Source organism: Drosophila nasuta, chromosome 2L, assembly GCF_023558535.2.
Source record: "Drosophila nasuta strain 15112-1781.00 chromosome 2L, ASM2355853v1, whole genome shotgun sequence".
Taxonomy (NCBI): domain Eukaryota; kingdom Metazoa; phylum Arthropoda; class Insecta; order Diptera; family Drosophilidae; genus Drosophila; species Drosophila nasuta.
Window position 1 is genome coordinate 6,224,674 of NC_083455.1, and position 25,204 is coordinate 6,249,877.

Below are 25,204 nucleotides of genomic sequence, written 5' to 3' on the forward strand. Positions count from 1 at the left end.
ACCCTTAATGCGCAACAGCAATAATTGCCATGACGGCAACGGCAACGACAGCGACAACGTTGACTGCGACGCAGGCAGCGACGTCGACTGTGACTGCGACGCGGACAGCGACGACTTAATTTTTAGCACAGGCGGCAACAACTTGACCCATATTTTCAATGGCTGACAAGCTCGCATCGCATCGCATCGCTTCGTCCGCTCTGCTGCCACTTAAAGCTGCTCACATACAAACACTTCAGTACAATCCAACCACCGCTCCGTCCCCCCTTTCCCCACATGCCGTGTGCCGTAGCACACCACCAGCTCGCTGCCTATTCCACAGCAATCAGTGTACCCAATATTTGTACACCTCTGTATCCACAGCTGCCACCTTTGTGCCCCTCACTACCGCGCTGATCTCGTGGTGGGAGGCAAAGCTGAAAACTGAAATTTTGTCGTCGAAGCGGCAAATGAGCTGGAAGCGTGTATCGAAGCGTTGGCATGGGATATTTTTGGGGGAGATGCTGAAAAATAAATATGTATGTACACAAATAAACGAAATGAACGAACGGCAAAGCGAAAGCGAAAGCCGAAAAAGGCAACAACAGCCAGCCAGCAAGTGGAGGAGGAAGATGCGCAGAAAATGGGAAAATACACACAGAGAATTTGCAAAGCGACGGCGCAAAAATAAATTAAGTTAAAATAAATGTCACGATGCGAAATACATATATATATATATATATATAACGACAATGGCACATGGCAAAAGCAACAAAACTAGAAATAACAGCAGCCAACGGCCTAGTGAAGAAGAGTTACAATAATATTCCACATACGCAGCGTGGGCTCTGACAACTCGACTCGAATCGACTCGACTCGCGTGGGTGTTTTGCTGCTTTTTTAATGAGTTTTATTAGGCGGGCCCAAAGCCAAAAAACACACGCATAAACAAACACTTAAAGAGCGAGCACAACACCACACACAAACACACAAACACACCTACACACACAAACACTAAGAGTCTGCTAACAACAAATCGAATTAGTCTTGGTGCCTTTTTACATCAAAGAGAGCGCGAACTGACTCTCGCTCTCTCTCTCTCTCTCCCTCTCTCACTTCATCTCTCTTTTTCTCTAGCTCTCTTACGCTCTCTCTTTCACTCTGCGCTCAGTCACGAGTCTGACGAAAGCTCGACTCTGGTATTATCCCTGGATGCTGCTGGAAATTCCTTTCGCTGCCTGCGTGTTGTTGCGTTTTTCTTTTTTTTCGTTTTTTTCGTTCTACTGTTTTCTGTTGCCTACTTATAGGCTGTAACACGCATAGAAATGTTAATGTTTGTCCTCCGTGTTCAGTTTCGAGGGCAACTCTGTGTGCTTAGGTGTGTGTGTGTGTGTGTTTTGTGCGTTCCGCACGTTGCTGGAAGCTGCACGCAATTTCATTTTGATTTTGATTGCTTTTGTAGTTGCGGTTTGTATTATCCTATACACAGTCATGTAGAAATCTGCTTGTATAGTATATACCCACCGCATATTCATGACTACATATTCAGATATAAATTCAACTATTTGGTGCAACGTGCAGCACTCATTGCTCATTGCCAGCGAAATGTATTTCACACTTCATTTTACTGCGGTGCCTGGAATGCCACTTGGATGAGCTCGTCACTTCGTTTTATTCATTTTGGACTTTTAAAGCAGACAAACTTGAAGATGTGAATAACTATGCTGAATACTGAATTTTTCTAATTTATTTTTAAATTATGCTACATAATTTTTTTTTATTTACTTATTAACTTATTTGTCCGTTTAGCACAGCAAATTTTTTTACAGCTGCGGCGGCAATTTGTTATATTTTGTAGTCTATGTTATATTTTCAGTATAGTACCATCAATATACCAAATATACAATTCTATACATTTAAGTTTATTTGTGGCATATTATTTCGGTATATTTTATGAATAATTCCGCATTGTTTCGTTATAAACGTTATATTAGTCACTGTATTAGTAATTTTGTTTCAACTTTTAATATATTAAAATTAAATATATTGAATATTTACTTATTCATATAATATATATTCATATATACCAGAAATTCTGTGTAAATTCGATTGCAGTTACTTTTTATTTGCAGTAACTAAATTTCAATGCTTTGTCTTAATACAATTACAAGGATGTATATATATATACATATATTTATATCTTAATCACTCTATTAATCAAATATTTTCAACTTTTAATAAATATTATTTTAATTAATTCACTTTATTTACTTCCTGATTTCCACTCTATATTTTGCTTTAATCTGATTTCAATTCCTTGTCAGTTTCCACGACTAAATTTATATGTTGACATCTATTTGATTTTAGCAAATATATTTGCTTAATACTTTAGCATACTTCAATATACTACTTCATATAGAATTTTCAGAATTTCATTTTTATTTTATTATTTATTTTCTAATTTATAACCTTGCCTTTCTACCATTACAAATACTTGAACTCACTATGAAGAAGTCACTTCATTAGTCACCTAATTCTAAATCAATTACTAAAAGCTACTGGATACATTAATGTTAAATTATCTGAATTTGTAAAATACATAATTAATTTATTAATTAAAAACCAAGTCTTTCCAGCTACACAAATACTTAAAACAACATTTATTTAGGCTACTCTATTCTACTCGAAGTATAACCATTAATATTTATTATTTAAATAAAATCACTTTCTTAACATTATTATGCATTATTTCTTCTACAAATTTAATACAATTTCAGTTTTGATTTTCTGGGGCAAAATTTACATGTTGACATCCATTTGCCTTTCACTTGATTTTAACGAAAATAATTGCGGCATTTTATAGATAAATTAGAAAACTTTCACTACAGATTAAATGCGAAATGAAAAGCTTTAATTTGAGCACACTTAAGTCCTCTTCAAATATGCATAAAATGTAATTAAATTAATCGTTGAAGTGAGCTTACAAAATAAGCTACGTAATCCATTCAGCCAAATGGATAATGAAGCATGCAACAAAGGAAAGCACTTGAAAAGTAACACAGCAGCAGTCGCAATAGCCCCCAGAGCAATATGTGCCACAAAATTTCGTTTCCTCAATAGTTTAATTGCATTATTGTTGAAAAACCAGAAAGCGAGAGAGAAAAGCAAGACAGCCGTTGAGTTGCTGCATGTGGCAGCTGCAACATTATCCATTATCTATTTTTCCAATAATCCGCGGATTGCCTCAAACTCCATTAAAACTAATTAATGCTGCACCAAGCGGGAGGAAGGATGATTTATAAATAGCCGCCTTGCAACGCGGCGTGCAGCAAAGTTCGTTGCAACTCTGGATAAATAATATAAAGTAATAAGCAACATTTTGTTGCGCAGAATAAACACACACACACACACACACACACACACACACACACAAATACACACAGAGCAAGGCTGCGTGAGGATGAAGCAGGGGCTTGTCTTGTGGCAACGCTTCCTGCGAGGCAATTGACCAACATTTTCAATTAATTTTTGCTCCAATAATCAGGCAACGTGTAGACGCGGTGGCAAGACGGACGAGGCAAGGCGAGGCGAGGTTGTCCTGCCGTGTAAAAGCGCGACATGCCCCACATCCTCACCGTTGGTTGCACAAACATTTGCAGAGGCAAGCTCCAGCTATGCCGCCTTGCCACCCACCTCTTGCTGCTTCCTGCTCCTCCACACTCTCTCTTTGCCTGCTTTTAGCTCGCCTCAACGCACAGTTGAGTTATTTGACGCGCAGCTGTTGGCCAAAGCCGCAACAACCCGGCAGCCTGGCTTCCAATTTCTCCTCCTTGCTGTTCTACAAAATATTGCAGCATAATTTTATATGCATGTGTGCTTCACGTATGTATGTGTACGTGTGTGTGTGTGTGAGGGACTCGTTAACCTTTTTTGCTCAGCGAGCGAGCGAGCGAACGAACGAGCTTCTTGGTATACACAAACATTTATCTTCTAATTGAGGCAGTCGCAGAGCAAATTGTTAATTTGAGTGCGGGGACGCATTCCGGGGAATGAGAATGGCACTCTGGAGTTACCTTTTTGTGCCACACTCGACTCGCTGCAAATGCAGTTGAGCTTTAACTTTATGGCAGGTGTTAACGGCACACACATTCAACCATTATGGCCGCATTAAACATTCACTTAACACCGTCTCCTTGTCTCGATTGGGAATTGCAGTCAGCCTTTAAAAGCCTTTTACCACAGACCCACACAGAAAAGCAAACAACTGACCAAGTCCAAGCACCGATACCAAACTAGCAGGGTTATCAAGTGCTTAATAACTTCAAGATGACGCATAACAACCACAATATAAGGGAGAAAATTCCGTTCAGTTATAACTTTACTACATAAACCTTTTTATAATAATTATTGCAACTTATTTAGTAAATATATGGGAGCAACGAACTAAGATTTCTTTGAGATTAAGTTTCAAAAATGTTTTTGATAACTCCACACAATAAATTTAATCACATTTTTTAAACACAGTTCACTAAATAAGCTAAAGTAATCAATAATATTTTTTTAGTCTTAAGATGTATTAAACATTATATTTCATCTTACACATAATAATAATAATTAATGAAATAAATACATTTCGCTTTATTTTTGTTTACAATTCAAATTAGAACCCAAATAAGAAAATACAATAGAATTGATTAGAAAAGGAATTAAAATTATTACAAAGTAGTTAGCACCATTTTCCTTCTGTCAACTGCTGTCAAAAATAAAATTGAAAAAAGCATTAACAAACAAGCAAGAAAGCTGCAGTCGAGAGTGCTTGAGTGTAAAATACCCGCCATCAATAACATCGAAAATATACCTCATAAATACAAAAATATATCGAATGCCATATAAGTTAAGAAGCAACTCTATAACTTATATAGTATTTCAATACTACTTTGTCTGGCAAAGCAAATAAGACCCATAGTAATTAGTCATTTTTTTCATACAGAAATGGCAACCGAATTTTCAGTAATCATAATAATAATATAGTTATTATTTTTTATACCATAAATCGGATCTAGTTTTAACAAGTAAGAAAGCTACAGTCGAGTGCACTCGACTGTGAGATACCCGCTACCCATTTTGAATAAAAGAAATATATTTTGCGATAATTTTCTCAAAATATACCGAATATACTGCAAAAATACTAAAAATATACCAAATAGTATATTTGGTATATTGATATAGTACCGCATTCAAAATATACCATAGACGGCACAATATACCAGATTGTCATCTAAAGCAACAACCCTAGTAAGTAGACGTGTTTGCCCATACAAAAGTATTTCTTTAATAACTTCGACAATTTTCATCTGATCGCAACCAAATTTTCAGGAATCATAACTACTATAGTTATTATTATATATACCAAACATCGCAACTCTAACTTTAAAATTACGCTTGTTATTCGATTTTTTTTTGATTTTCGGGGGCGGAAGTGGGCGTGGCAAAAATTTGAAACAAACTTGATCTGCGTGCAAACATAACAAATGCTGTCGAAAAAAAATTATAGCTCTATCTCTTATAGTCTCTGAGATCTAGGTGTTCATACGGACGGACGGACAGACACACAGACGGACAGACGGACATGGCTAGATCGTCTCGGCTGTTAACGCTGATCAAGAATATATATACTTTATAGGGTCGGAGATGCCTCCTTCTACCTGTTACATACATTTCCTGCCGGCACAAAGTTATAATACCCTTCTACCCTATGGGTAGCGGGTATAAAAATAGAATTGCTATTCCTATTTTATTCGACTTGGGAGGTCTGAAGTAAGTGTGGTAAAAAATGTGAAACAAGCTTATATCTCAATCGCTTATGGTCTGCGAGACAGACTAACAGAAAGACGTGACTATATCGTCTTGGCTGTTGACGCTGATGAGCAATATTAATGGTAAACGTCTCATTCTGCCAGTATTTAGAATTCATTAAATATTATTAGAAAAAAGAAAAACATTAAAAGTATTTATATTTAAACAATATCTAAATACTGTTTACCTTAATAACTAACTTAATCAATGCTGCAACCAAATAAGTAATTTCCAAAATTAAACAAATATTATAAATTAATCTGTTCATAATATTTGTTTAATTTTGGAAATTCCTTATTTGGTTGGAGCATTGATTTTACAGACAATGGTTGTAAACCACTTTGATTTAGAAAAGTTATGCTCGAATCCTGTTCATTTTCAAGGGTTTACCGGTTATTACCGTAACATATTAGTGAGGATTAGCAGTGGCACACGTTCATTTCTAGTTTTAGCTCTAAACTGAGGCGGAATTTGTTGGTTGGCTTAGGGAAATGTTTGAAATGTTTTCGCCGAAATTTTGCTGTAAACTTTTTGGTCGAGCAACTATTTGGTTTGCCTGCCTGCTAAATAGTTATGCTTGCTAGATAACTTCGAGATATACTATATACATATATGTGTATATTAGAAACTGATGTATGCATGATAAATGTTAAAGCAACCGCAAAGTTTCGCTCAACTCAAACAAGATGCCTCCTCCATCTCCTCCATTCCCCTGCAGAGAACTCTCACTCTTTCGCATCCAAAAGCATTTTAACCTGTCAAGTCGCATTTCGAGAAATATATGTGTATATGCGTTTGTATGAGTGTGTGTGTGTGTGTGTGTGTGAGTGCCACGTGCATTAACTTAAATGCTTTGTGGGTTGGGCACTTTGGTCTCTAAAAGGCAGCACACTGAGCAGAGAGAGAGAGAGAGAAAAGAGGGAAAGAGAGAGGGAAGAGGTAAGGTAGAGCAAAAGCGAAACCGCTTTTCAAACATTTAACGATTTTTTTAGGTCAGGCTGCAAAAATATTTTAGCATAAAAATGTGAATATTTTTGCCGACTTACCCGCGGCAGTTTATGAATGTCAGCATACTCACAAACACACACACACACACACATACATACATATGTGAAGCCTAATATAAAGTGCAGTTTATGAGCATTTCCTGTATGAAGCAGTTGGAGGCAAAAAAAAAAACAGAAAATAAAAACCCAAACTCAACTCAGTCCGCGCGCATTTGTAATGCGAAACTTATTAACATACTTCAGGGCGCATGCATTAGGAGTATGCCTAGTGCAGTCAGCCTCCCTCTCAACTCCCTCTCTCCTACACACCTTCTAACTTGCAATATGTGTGTGTGTGTGTGTGTGTTTAATTGCAGCTGCGCCTGATGATGGCTGTAGCCTTGCCACAGCTTGACAATAAAATGCAGGATACATGGCTTGCAAATTATGAAAAACGCCAGCCAACGTTTTCCATGGTTATTGAAATGCACACTCACACACTGACACACACACACACACACACACACACCTGAGAATATTCACTCACTGGGTATGGAGCACTCGTCGTATACGCAATGCACTCAACAGCTCTGAGCGCTCGTTGCGTATTTGTGTGTGTGTATCTCTCTCGCTTTGCTGTAAGTAATTTGAAAATCTGTTGTGTGAGTGTGCGTGCGACAAAAATAGGTCAGCTGTGTTGTTGCTGCTGCTGCTGCTGCTGTTGCTGTTGCTGCTTGTTAAACTGGGCGTGACGGCAAAGTGGCAAACTGAAGTTGCATCTGCTGAAACTTCAACGCATAAAATAGCTATCCGAAAACTCGCCTGTTAATCGGGCGGCAGCGGGGCGTGGCATGTTGCTGCTGTTGCTGTTGCTGTTGCTGCCAATGCTATGTGCAACTAGTGGTTAATATTTGATGGCTGCTGCTGTTTTGCATTTCCTTTTTGGGCGCTGCCACACAGCGGCGACCTACTTTCTGACAATGCATTTTTGCAGCTGCATTTACAAGTGTGTGTGTGTTAGTGTGTGTGTGAGCTGCATCAACAAGTACACACTGAAATTCCCCAGCATGCAACGGGGCGTTGCTTTTATACCTCAGCTTTATCACTGCAACTTCAACTTTCAACTGCCGCAGCAATCATAAAGAGCATAATAACAACCTCAGCAAAACAAGTCGAAATACAAAAGGGGAAAAAATTGCTGAAATAAACTACAACTCTGGGGAATTTTGTAAGCCAGCTTTATCCTTATTCCTTTGCTGCTGCGACGCGCTCTTAGTTTAATAAATCAATTTCAGGAGTCGTAAAGTAAGCCATAAACATAGTGTCGAAATCAAGCAACGAAAACTAAGACAATAAAATTCCACGGCTTCGGAAGATGACTGAAATCTGCAACCATTTATCAATCTATTGGATTGGGTTGCTGAATTTGCTTTAAATATCATTCACTGTTGTACGATATTAAATATTTATTTATTACAGTAACTTATAGTGATATTATATGTTTTTTATCCAACAAAAATAAGCTAAATATAAAGAATTTTAAAAAGATTAATTTGTATGGTTGTTTTTCTAAGTTAGAAATCTGTACAACTGTACTACTAGAAACATTAAATAACACAAAAGTATAATCGTGTGCAATACTTCTCTAAATCAATAACTTAATATGCATAAATAATGTTTTCGGCATTCAAATGTTTGAAAATATCCCCATAAAGTATTCATGGTACCAAAACTTCTGTATTGTTAAATTTATTGATTTAACTGGTCTGAATAATTTTAAATTTAAAATACATAAATGCTGATTTTGCAATTGTTGTGTTTTTAATTCAAGACTCGTGAAATAATTAAGTTTTGAGAACAAGAAACGTGATAGAAGCAGAGACTGTTGGATGAGAATTTGAAGTTCTGTTCAAGGCTTAATTCAATTAAATGCAGGTTGAGCAAGTTGGCACTTGGCACGTTTTTTAGTGCTGGCTGGACCAAAAATAAATGTTGCAAACAACAAATAATAAATAAATAACTAAGTGAGCAGAGAGCGCAGCTTTGCAAAAAAAAAAAATGCTACAAAAGAAATAAATGTACATAAGTATATGAAGGTATATATGTATAAGGAAAGAACAAGAGCAGTTAGAGAAGAGCAAGCTGAGACAGAGACAGAGACAGAAAAACTGAGGCTGAGGCTGAGACAAGGCAGAGCAATAGTGAAGCGAAATGGCAAACGGGGCAAACGAGGCAACGAGTCCATGTCCTTGGGCAACGTCCCACGCAAAATGTTGGCATAGCCAGCAAAGGTTACCAATACAAACACACAAACCAACCAACACACACACACACACTAAGGCATGCATACAGACACACGCACAAAAGCAATCAAAGAGAATGGCTGAAGCACACACACACACACACACACACACACACAGAGGGACGCACTCAACGCGCCGACAAAGAGAAGAGAAAACAACATAAAAATTAAAGAAGCTTTAAGTATCCTTGTTGCTGCTCTGAGGGCAACGCCAACGCCACAGGAAATGTGCAGGCTCGACAGCGGCAAAAACGGAAGGGTAGCCAAGAGAGGAAAGGGGAGATGGGGGAGGATGCTAGAGGGAGGATGTTGCTGTTGCTCCTGCTGTTGCTATCAGAAATTGGTTGTTGTTGTTGCTGTTGCTGTTATATATATTTTTAATTTTTTCTTGCTTATTTTTATATATTTTTTCTAAGATTTTGCACGCCTGCCAAAGTTCACGCGCTCTCACGCACTTGCTCTCTCTCTCTCTCTTTCTAGCGCTCTCTTACACTCTCTCTCTTTCTCTCACACATACATACATTCTGCGCACCTTAAAGCTCGTGAATGGGCGTGTGTATGTATGTATGTGTGTGTGTATTTGGCATTTGGCTTAGTGCGAAAAATATATAAATGTGCAGCGATTATGGCAAAAAGATCTTTGTGCTACTGTCACACACACACACACACACACACACACATACACGCACACGCTACATATGTAGATACAGCAAAACACTCACAGATATAGACACATACATACATATGTATATCTGCAGCTGATAAAAAATTGCTTAGGATATTAAAGCGTTGGCTTCCAAAACTCTCGCATACATTAGCGAGAGTGACAGCGCTCTGTGTTTGTGTGTGTTTGTGTGTGTGTGCGTGTTTCCATATTTTTAGTCACTTTTAAGTTGTTGGTTTTTGTTTCATTCCGAATCGCTGTTTTTTTTCTCGTGTTTTGTATACATTTTTTATAATATGACTGTAATGGGCAGATGAGTGCATATGACTGCTCGGGGAGCCTGCGCCATATATGTTCATAATATTTCCTTCCAAAATTGTGCACAAGTTTTTAAGAAATCATTGTGCTCATATTTTTAGCATCTTTGCTGAATTCTCTGGAGTGTTTCTCACACTAAACACATGCTAAAAATAATCTAAACTTGTACTTTCAAGATAAAAATAACACAGGGTTCAACTATATGTTAGTTTTGCATCCTAAGTTTCGGAAATTTACTCGGCTTGCGGCTTTATTATTATATATGAAAGGCAGATCTTTGATTTAAGTCTGGTCTGAAAAGTTCTTCTATATAATATGATATATCTGCTGAGTAGTATTTCATAATATACTATATCACAGTATATCTACTAAGTAATACATTGTCTTTCTATAACATACTACATCTAGTATAATAGTCTACTAAGTAGTCGGTTAATTGATTTCTCAATTTTAGGTGTATTTGGTATTTATTTTTATGATATGCGTATGTCTACTAAATATACTATACTATACTAATCATAAAATCAAATAGCAGAATAAGGCACAATAACTATAATATACCATATCTACTAAATAGTATAATAATAATAATAAAGTAGTGTGCCCAAAAACTGATTTAAACATAATAATTATCAATGCACTCGTGAGTTGAAAAACATTACTATTTATTCTGCTCTGATCTTTTACATCGGGTCAATTGTCTTCTTAGTCATAACTTCAGTCGTGTAGATAAAAAGAAAGTTATCACATTCATTATTATTGTTGAGAGCTGCATATGAAAGATAAATTCCATTGTCTTTCTGAACCTGCTGAGAAAACATTTCATTTTATGTGACTTCCTTATCGTATTCTCCTTTATGAATGGGTGCAATCTTCATTCCAACATGCGAACTTTGAATGTATGACGAAGTTCAGCGGCTTATAATAAAATTCTTTATAATCGTCTCGGTATGTTATCACGTATTTGTTGCTTATTCCTTATAAACTCAGTAGACGTAAGAGATCAATTTAATTCATACTTCTAAAAGATTAGCGACGAATTATGTACTCAATAATGATCAGCAAAACATTATTTTAAACTACATAAGAATAATCAGACTCATATAGTATTATAATGTGTACTTGACACATCATTTATTAATTTAAAATTTAGTTATTATATAAAGTAGAAACAAGTAAGAAAGCTACAGTCGAGTGTACTCGACCGTGAGATACCCGCTACCCATTTTAAATAAAAGCAATATATTTTGCGGTATTATTCTCAAAATATACCGAAAATATTGCAAAAGTACTAAAAATATACCAAATGGCATATGTGGTATATCGGTATAATATACCAGATTGTCAGCCAAAGCAACTAAGACCCCTAGTGAGTAGGCGTTTTTGCCCATACAAAAGTATTTCTTTAATAACTTCCAAAAGTTTTATATGATCGCAACCAAATTCTCAGGAATCATAACTACTACAGTTATTATTGTATATATCGAAATTCGCAACTCTAGCTTTTAAATTACGCTTGTTATTCGATATTTTTGATTGGCGGGGGCGGAAGTGGGCGTGGCAAAAATTTGAAACAAACTTGATCTGCGTGCAAACATAACAAATGCTGTCGAAAAATTATAGCTCTATCTCTTATAGTCTCTGAGATCCAGTGTTTCACATGGACAGACGGACAGACACACAGACGGACAGACGGACATGGCTAGATCGTCTCGGCTGTTGACGCTGATCAAGAATATATATACTTTATAGGGTCGGAGATGCCTCCTTCTACCTGTTACATACATTTCCTGCCGGCACAAAGTTATAATACCCTTCTACCCTATGGGTAGCGGGTATAAAAATATGTATATATCTGCTCAATGCTGTAGACATAAGTGAACAATTTAGTTCCTAATTCCAATTTCACTCGAAGTTCTTAAAGATTTATGCCTTTATACGATCAGTCTTATAAAACTTATTTATTATTATATATTTATAAACAAGTGTATTCAACAACATATGTAATGCAGATAGAGATATTATGCTTTGTTGTTACAACGATCAACGAATATTATCTTAATCTTATGATGGTTTGACTTAAGTAATATTTTCTGTATTTCCAGCAGTCGGTAATTCCGTTTTCCGTTGTTCTCTTTTTCGGTTTTTATGAAGCGAGACGAAAGTGAAAATGAAATTAAAGAGCGACCAACGCAGTAGATTAAACGACCTCTCCGAGGGTGACAAAGAGAAAATCATAAATTCGGTAGGTAAAAATAGAATAGAGCAAATGCAGTGAATAGGTAGTTTTTCTCTCTCTCTCTCTCTCTCTCTGCCTTTCCTCCCTCTCCATTTGTGGTATGCTCTCGAAGAAAAAAACGCTCAAAAGCGAAGTCACAATAAACGTGGTAGAAAGCGAGAGAAGAGCAAATAATGCTCTTTCCCAACTCTGTTTTCAGCTCGAATCGAAAAAAAACATCGAAACTTTTCTATAAACAGTCTAAAGTGTATTTATTTAGTATGAAAAACTTAGCGACTAATAATGAAACTTCAACTAGCACAGCCCATGCGAATGATGCCAACTGCTCATGGCACAAACTCATCCACATCATAAGTCTTCTGCGAGAATTCACAATGCAGCACTTCCTTCGGCTGAGATTCCGAGTTCTCCAATCCCCCATGACGACCACGACGGATGCGCGTAATCAAGCTGGCCACGACGAGCACAAAGAGAAAGCCAGAGGAGAAGCCGAGTACGGGAATTGTGAAAAAGTTGATCTCATCTTCGTCATCAACAGCTTGATCGATGCTCAAAATGTCGCCCAAGATGCTGCGATGACACGTGAGCGTGGTGACGCCTTCCTTGGGTTCATCCTTCGAGTAGCCAATGTTGCAGGTGCAGTTGCCCGACGACTCGTCGCAGGTCTGATGTGCTCCACAGCCGGTGAGGCGGCAATGCTTCACCTGCAGCTCGTTGCTCTCAAAGAACTCGGCACGACATTGGCCTGCATAGAGAACAAATCCCTTTTCGCAGACGATTGGTTTGCTGGGCTCCTCAATGCCCTGCTCTCTGATCGTGGTCATCTCTTGCTGCTCCACTGATTGCTCTTCGGTTATGGGTCTAAAGTGTATTTGAATGCAGGCGTGCAGAATCGTGCTCCATGCATAAGACTCGTTGCAGACACAGATATCAGCTGCCTCGTCGCATTTGCCATTCTCACAGCCATTGTTCAGGCGACAACTGGGCAAACAAGGAGCACTCACAGCATCGCCAACGGGTGGAGCTGCGTTATAGCCTTCCTTGCAGGCACAAGTGTTGGGTCCGACGCATTCGCTGCCATCGGAACAGAACGAATCGCAGACTGGCTCACAGTAGTGGCTGTTGTCACGTTGACTAATGGCAGAGACGTAGCCTGCGGTGCACTGGCAACGCTGTGGCGCCACACAACTGGCGAAAGCGGGGCAGCCTCGCTCACAGATCGGTTCGCAGAGTCCGGTGGCCACTTGCAGATAGCCTGGGCAGCATTCCGAGATGACTTTGTAGCTGATCTGCTCCTCATGTGTGGCATAGGTCTCGGTGATTTCTTGCGCCTTCTTCCAGAACTTCCATTTCGAGGGCTGCTTCACTATGGTGCGTTGCTTGTTCACGGGCACCATGCTGCTAACGGACACATTCCGCTCACAGAAATGCTCTCTGAGTGCCACACTGCTGCCCAAGAGGCAGAGCCACAACCACAAGCAGAGCTCTTGCTTCATTTCTCTTTTGTATTTGTATTTCGTTACGACTTCGTCTTCGACTTCGACTTCGATGGTGAACCGCTCAAGTTGAGGCTCGCTCGACAACTGAATGGGACAGGCAAGCGATGCTCGCCTCGAAGTGACAACAACATCCGCCAGCTACTAGATAAAGTCCCGGACCGACCCTTGCTCTATTCTCGATAAGCGAGGGTTGTTCGTGCGCATCGGCAGGAGGTAGAGGAAAACATTCAACACTTCACAACAAAGTAGGGAAAACTTTATTTGCTCTTCACGGAAGTAAGGGAAATATGTTCGCATAAAAGATACATTTATCTTAAACATTTCAGTCTGTTTTGTAGCTCAGTGTTGGCTGCGCCAATCAGCTGTTTTTGTGAGACTGCATTCAGAGACATTGACTGCTGCATGCTGGTCAGAGATTTGAGTTTATCATAATGCCCGCTTCATAAGTCGCCCGCATTCAAGACTCTGATAAGCTGTAGAATAGCTACATCCGAACAATGCAAAAGATACATTTGTATTCCAACATGCGTCACAAGAAAAAGAGACGTTTGCGGATAGCACTCTGAAGCATTTATTTCGATTCGATAAGGTCAAGCTCAAACATTTTATCTGAGTAGACAAATAGTCAAATGTCTCTCTTTGAGTTACACACAAAACTCAACAAATGAATTTTCAACTCACTTTTCGAAATACATTTTAACTACCTGTAATGTTGCCGTTTACCTGCTTAGAAAACAGAAATCGAGGTCAGCGGAAAGAAAAGAAAATGCAAGAGTGAAGAAGAAAAGAGAAAATTAAAGAGAGTGAAACATCAAAGAGAAAAAGATCAGGTAGAAACCTTATACCAATGTGATATATTGAATTGACTGAGGTTGTATTATTGTTATAATATATTCAATCTGGAAAACTGATTTTAAATTGTACATATTATTCACTTTTATCAATTTATATTATATTATATTAGGAATTATATATTATATATAATATTTATTTAATAAATATTAGCTCAAAAACATAAAGTGTCTGATTTCACGATTTCATATTTGTTCAAAATATTTAATCAATGCTCTTCAAAAATAATTATTTATGTACCATAAGAGATAGAGCTATGATTTTTGGTATAGACATTAACAACTATAGCATTTATGCATTCAGAGAATTTGGTTGTGATCGGATAAAAATTATAGAATGTATTCTGGTATATTTTCGCAAATCGATATCGATATACCAAATATGGCATTCTGAATATTTTAGTAGTTTTTGTACCGTTTTCCTTTTATTCAAAATGGGTAGCGCGTATTTCACAGTAGAGCACACTCATCTAGAGCACACTCAGCTTTCTTACTGTTATTTTGTTTTAATAAATGTTGGTTAATAAAAAAAATAATAAATTGAATAGTTCAACATTTTTCGAGACTTTTTAAGGGTGACTTTACAGCTTAATGTTATCTATTAAAAATAAATGATTTAGTTCAATAGTTAGATAACATTCGGCTCTTTTAAGTATGACTAACCAGCTCAGACGGCGGACATCGCAGCTGTGAGTTCTATATTGATAACAATAAGCGATATTAATGTCTAACATGACTAAGAGTTTTCTATTTAATTCGCAGCACATCTTTAGTCGCTTCTTTATGCAAAACTGGTGAGAAATTCTCGCATTTGCCAATTCGCTTAATCACATCTACAGTTGATGTACACATACACAAACACACACATACAGTCAGCTGATGGACACAAGGCATCAACTGTCAATGCAGAAACAGGCGTCACGGGGCACGTATCCTGCGCTCTGTCTTCCAATCTGCCTGTCCGCTCCTGCGAGCCAACAAAATGAACATATGAACGGATGAATGACAGCTGACATAGAAACGAAGTGAGAGCATGTGTGTGAGTGAGTGCGAGTGTGTGGGTGTGTGTGTGTGTGTGTGCGTGTTTGTGACACAGTCACATTCTAATCTAAAATAATTGAATTGAAGTCAGATTGCAACTGATGCCTTGCGCACAGCTACAGATACAGCACGTTGGCATTGTGAGTGCGTGTGAAAAGTGTAACTGTTAGATACATTTTCAGTAACAGTCTTTGCTTGTGCTTGGGGCATGTGCCACCAACAGTTGTCGCCTCAGTTCTCAGTCAGGGATTGTGTGTCTGTGTGTGTGTTTTTTTCCACGCCCGCATCCACAGAATTTGCCTTTCCTTTTGCCTTTGCCTTTTATCTCTATCTCTATCTATCTCTCGCTATATTTGTATCTACAACTCACACACACATACATATATATCTGTTTGTAACTATATTTGTATCGCTGGCTTATGCTCCAGTTAGCTCACATATGCGACGTTGTCGCCGTCGCCTTTGATAATTAATGGTTAGAGGACTCGCTAACTGAATTTTGGTTTTGCCATTGTCTTGTTTTGCCTCGTTTTCGTTTTGGCCTTCCCCCATAGCGCTTTTTGGCCGAGATTTTGCACGTTCGCCAACTGCAATTAGGCTCAAAGTTTGAGCTAGTCCAAGTTCGCTCGCTTGAGTTATTACCTTGGCTTTGGTTGCGATTCGCGACCCGCTAATTGCCAGCCATAAATTTGCATTATCTCACGTAGAGAGCGAAAGGTACATCCTTAACATCCTTGCTTGCCTCTATTCCTACATATATCCTTCACCTTCCCCCACTCTCTTTCTATCTCTATCTCTATCTCTATCTCGCTCTGCTTGTGTCCTTCTGCTTAACTGTTAAATTATCCAAGCTGCGAGCGTCGAAAACTTTTACCAACCCCATGTGACATCTGGTGCTCAATGCACAGACACGTAACGAGCTGCTCCGAATGGATTGCAAAGGGGGGATGCGGTTGTGGGGGAATAGCGGAGGGGGGAATAGATTGTGGATGTGAACAGACAGTTTAACTACCAAAGTGTTGAGGTGTCTCACACAATCCTCGCCAAGTTGGCAGGCAGTGCAAGTAGTTCCCAAATGATTAGGCAATCGTTTAAATTATGAATTAGCTGCCTCTCTCAGTTGAGCAGTAAAAAGTCTAAAATAAGTCACAATAATGAGCAGATGATGTAGCGTAATAAAATGCAAATGAAATTGCTAACAGCAACACTTGGAGGGAGAACTACGCTATAGATCTATTATATAAAGAACTATTACTAACTATTTGTAAATTACATATTATATAAATACCAATTACAAAACAATTTACTATTTCATTAGAATTTCTAATATCTGATTGCTAAAGCAAATCTTTTCATATTTGTTATAACAAATACTTATAATTTTTAGGTAAATATTCAAATATTGTACATTAAAAAAAGTAACTACCAATAACGAGTAAGAAAGCAACAGTCGAGTGTAAAATAGCCGCTACCCATTTAAAAATTGACAAAACCAATAAATAGCTTCTACAATTTTTATGTCACATATTCAGAAAAGTGTGTTTAAAAAAAAAAAACAAGTATTATGTTTGTTAACTTTTCACATTGAACAAGTGAAAAATATTCTTGACTCGTGCATAATTCTCTCAAGAATATTTAGAACAAAAATATTTCTCTTTGAACCCTTGAAATTTAATACAAATTCATACAGCATTTGAATTTTGTATATTTTTAACAATTCGCCTTTTACTAATGCTACATTCCGAATTCTCAAAACTTGGGCACAACTTTTTGCTCTGCTTTTTCCTTTCTAATATTTGTGTGTGACCTTTGCGAAGAGGACAAGCTCACGTTGGCTTAGTTTTAAATTAAGTGGCGCAACAATAATAGAGCGATATTTTTTAACCTTAAATTTTTTTCTCATTTTCTCGAAGCGAAGGTTATGAGAAACGCAGCCAAGCTACAATAATGTTCGCATTGTCTCTTCGCAACAAAAAAACAACAACAACAACAACAAAAACACACATGAGAAACTTTGCAAATGGTTGGTAGGAAACTGCGTCGCCGTCTGTGATTAAAAAGCATCTTCGCCATTTTGTAGCTGTTTGTACCGTGTACACAAAACTGGTGAAGAAACTTTCACCAAAGAAACTTGAGATGCTCAAACTCCATCATCGGCAGAAGAAGTTTCTCTATAAATTGTAAATACATAAATAAGTATTATATGTATCTAAGCCTAATAATATTCAATAATTTACAAGAATTTTAATAGTTCTGTATTATATTAATTTATTTTTTATTTTATTTACTTTAATTATTGTTATTTTTCTTTGAATTATTCAAACTAAAGAAAAATTCCAAAAAAATTCATTTTATTTTGGATTTTTCTTTTTTCAATGCGGTGATATTAAAATTTTTGTAATATCATAAACAAGAATTACAGAAATAAATATATTCCTATTTTTTTTTTGTATATTATAGAACTTAATGCAGTTAAACGAATTAGAAAAATTTGAATTCATACTAGATTGTATTAATACTTGAATTATTTTAATTTACTTTTATTAATTACAAAATATATTTCGCATATAATTTAATGAAATATTTTTTATTTTATGGATTATATGTAGATACTTATACTTTCATATTCATTTTATAGAGTATCTAGTTATTTAGACACTTAATTAAATGTTGTTGTTTTTTCTTTTGCATTCTTTATCTCTGTGCGCGGCCATTTTCATTTGCAAGAAAGTTTAAGGTCCTTCATACATAAATAAGCAGTAAGCAGGCGGCGTCGCCTCAAAGTGCCAGGCAAACATCAACAACAAAAGACAAGAGCAACAACAGCAACAACTAAGCGGACATGACACCCACTACAACGGCGCACTTCAAAAAGGACCAGCAACAACAGCAACAGCAGCAGCAGCGGCAGCGGCAGCAGCAGCGAGGCGACAACACTCATCAAGAACGACCAAACACAAGCTATAAAAACAAGCGCAACAAGGACTTTAGTCTCGAGTCTCTCCGACATGACACACGACGACGATGACGATGAGTCGCGAGCGCCGAAGAGCCTGGCAGTTGTGCCTATGTGTGCATGCGTCCTTTTGACTCACTGTGCCACCGTGTGACAGTCAGTCATGGCTTCGCTAGCTAGCTGACTGACTGGCTGGCACATAATTAAGGACGTCGACCAACAAACAGTCAACAAATAAAATTTAACAAAAAACTTAAGGCCGATGTTTTAATACACTCAATCAGTAAACAATTTACTAAATTGCATACTGCACCCATCGAATATACTTCACAACATATGAAGAAAATCATTAAAATGACGGTTGTAAGAATATTTTGCCTGATCCCCAAAAAGTATGCTACACTTTTTTATTCAAGAGATTAAAAGAACATTTAAATATTTTCGACTACAAATGTTATGCAAAAAGTGCATGAATATTTTTGGAAGGGTATTTAAAATTTGTACTCGAATACAAACACATATACACACCTACTCACACTCACTAACGCATATACACCACACGAATATTGCACTTTTGTTTTGTTGGTCCTCTCTTTGCCTCTGTTTGCATTTGGATTTGCTGATGTATCCTAACTGCTGTGTGTGTATGTGTGTGTGTGAGCGCGTATATGTTGCATGAATGAATGATGAAAGAAAAGGCAAAAGACGTTAGCTGCCAGAGCCGGGACTAGAAGACAAAGCCTCAAATGAGCATAATGAGCATAAGGAGGCGTCAAAGCCAAAAGTGCTCTCAGGCGCAGCTGGCCAAGACAATGCTGCACGAATTGTGTCATATTATTAATGAAAAAAAAAACGCAGCAAGTACTAAGTTTACGATAGCGACCATGAGAGGAGCAAGAAAGCATGAGGATCCAGATTTTTAGTCAGCCAAATGAGCAACGCGCAAGACACAAAACAAAAAAATAAGAAGGAAAAACAACAACAGGAAACTGAGGCACTTTTAATATGCAACAGTCTAGCGACTGAATGTAGTGTGTCCACTCTCTCGTTCTCTTTCCCTCTCTGACTATGTGTATGTGTATGTGTGTGTGTGGGTGTATTTGCGAAATGAAAATGAAAATGAAAATCAAGCCCAGGCCTCGTCACACAAAGCAAATAAACGCGCTGAGCGAGCGTCAAGTTATTTATTTGGCAATTGTTCGTTGCTTTTTATTGTCGCCAGAGTTGCGGTAGCTGCTGTTTGCTTTTGGGCATTGCCCGACCATCCCAATCAAGCGACCTACCCACTTTGAATGTCCCATGCTCCTTGCCCCTATTCGTCCCCCCGATTTACCGCACTGCGTGGTCGCCAAAGGTCAATGGAACAATTTTCAACTGAGGCTCAAACCAAAACCAAAAAAAAAAAAAAAAAAAACACAAAAAGAAAAGAAAACCACAGTCGAAACTGTGGCTACTTGGGGACACACTGCACCTGGGGGCATCAACGTTCAGAGCAAAGCATCTCAAAAAGAAATTATGCGCTGCCAAAAGAGCCTGTAGTTATGGTTTTAATACAGCAGTAAATCTACATCGTACGATACTATACGAGATTATATAGTTTATTTTTTCCATTCATGAAATTTCTCAAAATTTTAAAAATATAATATATCTATATAAATATATATATTATATATAAAACCCAAAAATAATGTTATTGTCTTTCTCCTTCTTCTTTCTACAAAGGTATGAATAAATATGTACCGCTATTTCATTTTATGAGTTTTTAAGTTTTGTTAAAAACCTCCTTTAAACTCTGAAAATTTTTTAAAATTTATTTTTAAATGTTTATTTTTTCATTCATTAAAGTATTTCTTAATAAATTTTTATAATTGGTCAAAATATTGGTATAGACTCAAATATGTTGTTTGTGTTGCTAATTACAAGGCTCGATATAAATAATTTCGAAAATCGGTAATAAACTTTCATGTTGTGAATTTTTAAGTTTTATTTACTGCTTCCAACTCTGATTTTATTAATATTTCTGTAGATTAAAACAATATTTTTATTTTACTCGTGGCAAGGCTCAATATAAATAATTTCCAAAAATAAGTAATGCATATTCATTTTTGATCCAATTTTCTTATATTTTAATTTAGTTAGTTGTTGAAAATATCCTTGATAACTCTGAACGTTTTATTTAAAAATTTATTTTCAGAATTTTATAATCTTTATTCGTGAAAGTGTTTCTCTATAAACAAAATAAAATTTTGTAAATATTTCTGTAGTCTCACGAATTGTTTTTGATAAAGCTTTACATAAATACGTTCTCTAAATCAGTTTATGAATTCTGAGCTAATTGTTAAAAATAATCGTTACAACTCTCAATATATTTTATAGAAATGTTATAAATATATGAAACTTCTTTAGGATTAATTTTTGGCTGATTTTGAATTTAGTATTTTATTGTGTGATCTTGACTATTTATACATTTTTTTATAAATTTCTAAAATTGTATATAAGGCATTTAAAACCAATGTTGATTTCAATTTTAATGAGAATTGACTAATAGATTCCCAAAGTAGTGTTAAATTTTAGTTTGCAAAACTCAACACAATATTACGTATACGTAATAACATCTGGTACTCACCTTTACTTTCAAATTGATTTAAATGTTTCACTTTCCAATTTGTTGTTTTGTTGTGTATATGTATAAAGTTTTAGTTGATCTAGTTGAATACTATAAATATTCCATTTATTGTTTCTTATTTAGTATTAAATGATTTATCAAATTTTTCGCAGTTTTGTTATGCACATTTGCAATATAATTATGAATCGTATAAATAGTTGTGTATTCATACAGCAGAAGGTGAATGAATGAATTAATTGTAGCTCAATTATAGTGATTATTATAATTACTTTTATTATTATTTTTATTATTAATACTTGAATTTATATTTGTATTTGTAATTTGTAATTTTTTATTAAGTAGTTAGTTTAGTTTAGTTAGCTGCGATTATCGATTATCGAATATGTATATGTATGTCTCGAATGATTGAAAAGTTGTCTGTCTCCTTGTAATTGAATAATGAATAAATTTGCATCGAAATGATTGCGACACCTTCCTTCAATAGATCAAATGGCAGCAATGCAAATGATCAAATGCAGCCAATTGTTTAATTGTTAAATTAAAATGTATTTTCTTTCGATTTACATTTTATTTGGTTATATTTTTGTGCGTGTTTCAGTTGCTTATTGAGTTTAATTACCGTTTTTTGTTTTTTTTGTTTTTTTTTTATATTCTATATAATAGAAAATGTTGTATTACAATTATTATTAAAAACGTTTTTCATTCAGCGAAAAATGTGTTCGTCATCCTTTTATTAATATTTCTATTCTTTTTTATCTTTTTTTTTTTTTGGTTTTGTTATTTGTAAATGTGTTTTTTTTTATAATTTTTTAATATTTACAATAAATTTCAAAATTTGCATTTTTCATTCAATTATATTGTTTAAAGTTTCATTTAATAATTTTAGTTGCGTTCGTGCTGCCTATAAATTTGTTTCATCTTAAGCCTTTATCAATTGCTTCAGTAAGAGTTTTGTTTCTTGCGATTCTTAAACACTTCTTATGATAATCTTTGGTTCTCTTTCGATAATTTTCACTAGCACAAACACGGTTTTCGGGTTATTAAATACTTTGGTGCTTCTCACTCAATCCTCAAAATATTGCTTAGTATTAAATAAGTATTTTAGTAAAGTTGATTCATGTAGTATTTTTGTATTGAAATGTCATCCATTGTTTTGTGGTTGAGCTGTAAAGAGAAAATGTAGCATTAATAAACACACGAAATTGACTGCAATTATCCTTACTTTAATTTATCATTATTTATTGCTCTTATCACTAATAAATTAAAATTTCCTGCAAATACTTTACTATTTCTAAATGCTTGTGCACTTGTTGTGCAAAAAGTGCAAAAGCAAATTTCTAGTTCGAATTTTATGGGAAACTTTCGGTTAAACTGACACAATATGAATATCAAAATTTGCTATTTCCACTCACACATGAAATATATGTATTGGCACCTGTTATACATATATTCGCACACACACAAATACACATATTTATAAAAAGCAACCCACACACACAGCACACAACCTTGCACTTGACATGTATCTGTAAGATACCCATTGAGCTGAGTTTTTTTTTATTTTTTGGCAGAGGTTGAGGCTGTGGCTGCTGCAATTTGAAACATTTATTTGATGGTCAATTAGAAATTTGCCTGCCATTTGCAATTCGTTTTTCGCATTTCGTTTTTCCGCAGCAATAAAAAAAGAAAAGCAACCAGTAAATAAAATACATAGATGATGAGATAGAGAGTTGGGCAGGCAGGAAGAGGCATCCTCAAAATTGGAGGTGGGAGTTGCTTTCGAGGACAGAAGAAGAAATATGTCTACAACAATGTTGCCACCGAGAACGATGATGATGCTGTTCATGATGATGATGATGATGGAATTTTCACACACACACACACACATACTTGTACAGAGCGCAGAGCGGAGCAGAGAGCGAGAGCCTCGTGCCGTTATTTTTTGCAAAAAAGCACAAGAAGAAATAAGAATATCAATTTCCTCCAGTTGGAAAGCGCACCGCACGCACACAATGGCAAAAAATGTTCAATGTTCCACGCACACACAAACACACACACACACACACACACTCTCACGCATACGCACGCACTTTGAAGTCCCAGTCGATAGCTAGATACACACATATACAAAATGTAGATGTCGAAATATATGTATATTTATATTTCGATATAGAATGTTACTGATTAATTTGCTAAATATCTTCGATTTACCTGATTGTGTGCTATATTATCGGCCATTTGAGCATCCTGCTGTGCGCTGCTTAAACGATGTTGCTATGTAATGTAGTTGGTGTGTGTGTGTTTTGGTTAATGTGTTGGTTCTCACACACACGCACACGCATATGGTCACACTGGTTGTGGCTCCTATACGCAGAGGCGGAGTCGGAGGTGGAGATGGAGGTTGCACACTCCTACACAACACATACACGCGCACGCACGCACACTACGAAGTGTCTCAAACGCGCGCGCACCGTTAGCGACAGACAACAAACTCACGCACACACACACGCACGAACATGTACAGAGGATAGAAAAGCAGGCATACTCACACACACTCACACAATCACACACACTGTCACACTGTCACACACTCACAGTCACAGTCAGAGTCAGAGTCCACAAGCTCAGGCACATGCACAGGCAACGGGCACAGGCACCACGACCGAGAGACCGCGAGACTCCGCTTGGCTCTGCTTAGCTCTGTGCAGGAAAAGGCAACTAACAGCACAACCCGAAACCGGAACACCAACTGAATGCGCTGACAGCCCGCAATTGCCAGCCAGGCGACGCTGGAAGTCACTCTGCTAGTCTGCTTCAGCTGCAGGAACGAACGCAGCTCAACTCAGCTCAGCTCAGAACAGCTCGCCTCGCACACGAACATCTCTTGCAGAGGACCGATTGGATGGCCAAAGCACCAGTCGTGGGGATGCTAAGAACGTAACGGTGAATGTGAACTGGAAAGCTTCGTATGAGCTCGTGCCTGGAACTAAGCTGTGAGCGAGGACAGAGAACGAGAGCGAAACAGAGAGAGTGAGAGAAAGAGAGCGCAGTGCACAGCTTACAGCTCGCATGTTGGCTTAGGCGGCAGCCAAAAGCTTTTGCTGTTCCTTTTTCCATCTTTTTTGGTCGCTTCAATATGCGTGACTTTCGGGAAGCTGCGTGAGCGAGCTCCATCGAGCTTTACTTGAGGTAGTTTCACAGCTATGACCTCTGCCTGCTCTGCATACAGGGTGCGAGCTTCAAACATTCACAACTCACTCAATTCACAATGAGTGGAGCACAAATCATAAAAGAGGTTGAAAACATTTTTTGCATAAATATAGGTGAATAAAATATTAAATTTATTCCAAAATATATATCGTACATATATTTCATATTAATGCAAAGAACGAAAAATTGTACTGTGGCTGATTTTAGAATGATTAATAATAAAACTCAAAGTCAAAATAGTTATAATCTAAAAAATTAGACAGAAAATAAAACAATTTTATATATAACTAGAAATCCACTTTTTTTGAAAATAACATAATACTTAAATAACATCTAATTCTTTATTTTTTTAATTAAATAAACCTATTGCAAAGCCGGAGCCTAACACCTATTTGTGATTTTTAATAATTTGTGATTTATTTTAGTCAATTATATATGTATAATATATCTGATTTACTATCAATAATCAACACATCTCTGATATTATTTATTTAACTCGTTATTATTATAGTTAAAATACAGATCTATCAATGGAAACGAAGTCAACTCTCAATTGAGCAATCAACTTTTGTTATCTAAAGCACTCAAATGCTTATGCCGTTATGGAGCCAATTGTAACTGATTGTGAGCTATAGTGCTCACTTGACCCAAATGTTGAGAATCCTTCAATGCAATCA

General features: G+C 36.7%; 2 protein-coding genes across 2 annotated transcripts in view; both read right to left on the reverse strand.

Annotated features, from left to right (window-relative positions):
• LOC132796828 (neuronal acetylcholine receptor subunit alpha-7) overlaps positions 1–24,100 on the reverse strand; it is a 72,955-nt gene extending 48,855 nt beyond the window's left edge. Inside the window, exons 1-2 of the mRNA XM_060808185.1 lie at positions 23,529–24,100; positions 21,318–22,481 (exon numbers count right to left, since the gene is read on the reverse strand). The gene's annotated coding sequence lies outside the window, so the exon portion shown is untranslated. The remainder of the gene's footprint in view (positions 1–21,317; positions 22,482–23,528) is intronic.
• Positions 12,671–13,840, reverse strand: LOC132784915 (cell death abnormality protein 1). The gene has a single exon (XM_060790821.1). It carries the CDS (start codon positions 13,838–13,840, stop codon positions 12,671–12,673), a length of 1,170 nt encoding a protein of 389 aa, XP_060646804.1.
• Positions 24,101–25,204: the final 1,104 nt, after the last annotated feature.

What these genes read in the sequence shown, in the direction of transcription:
- LOC132784915 (XM_060790821.1), bottom strand. Translation starts at nt 13,840, where the DNA reads ATGAAGCAAGAGCTCTGCTTGTGGTTGTGGCTCTGCCTCTTGGGCAGC.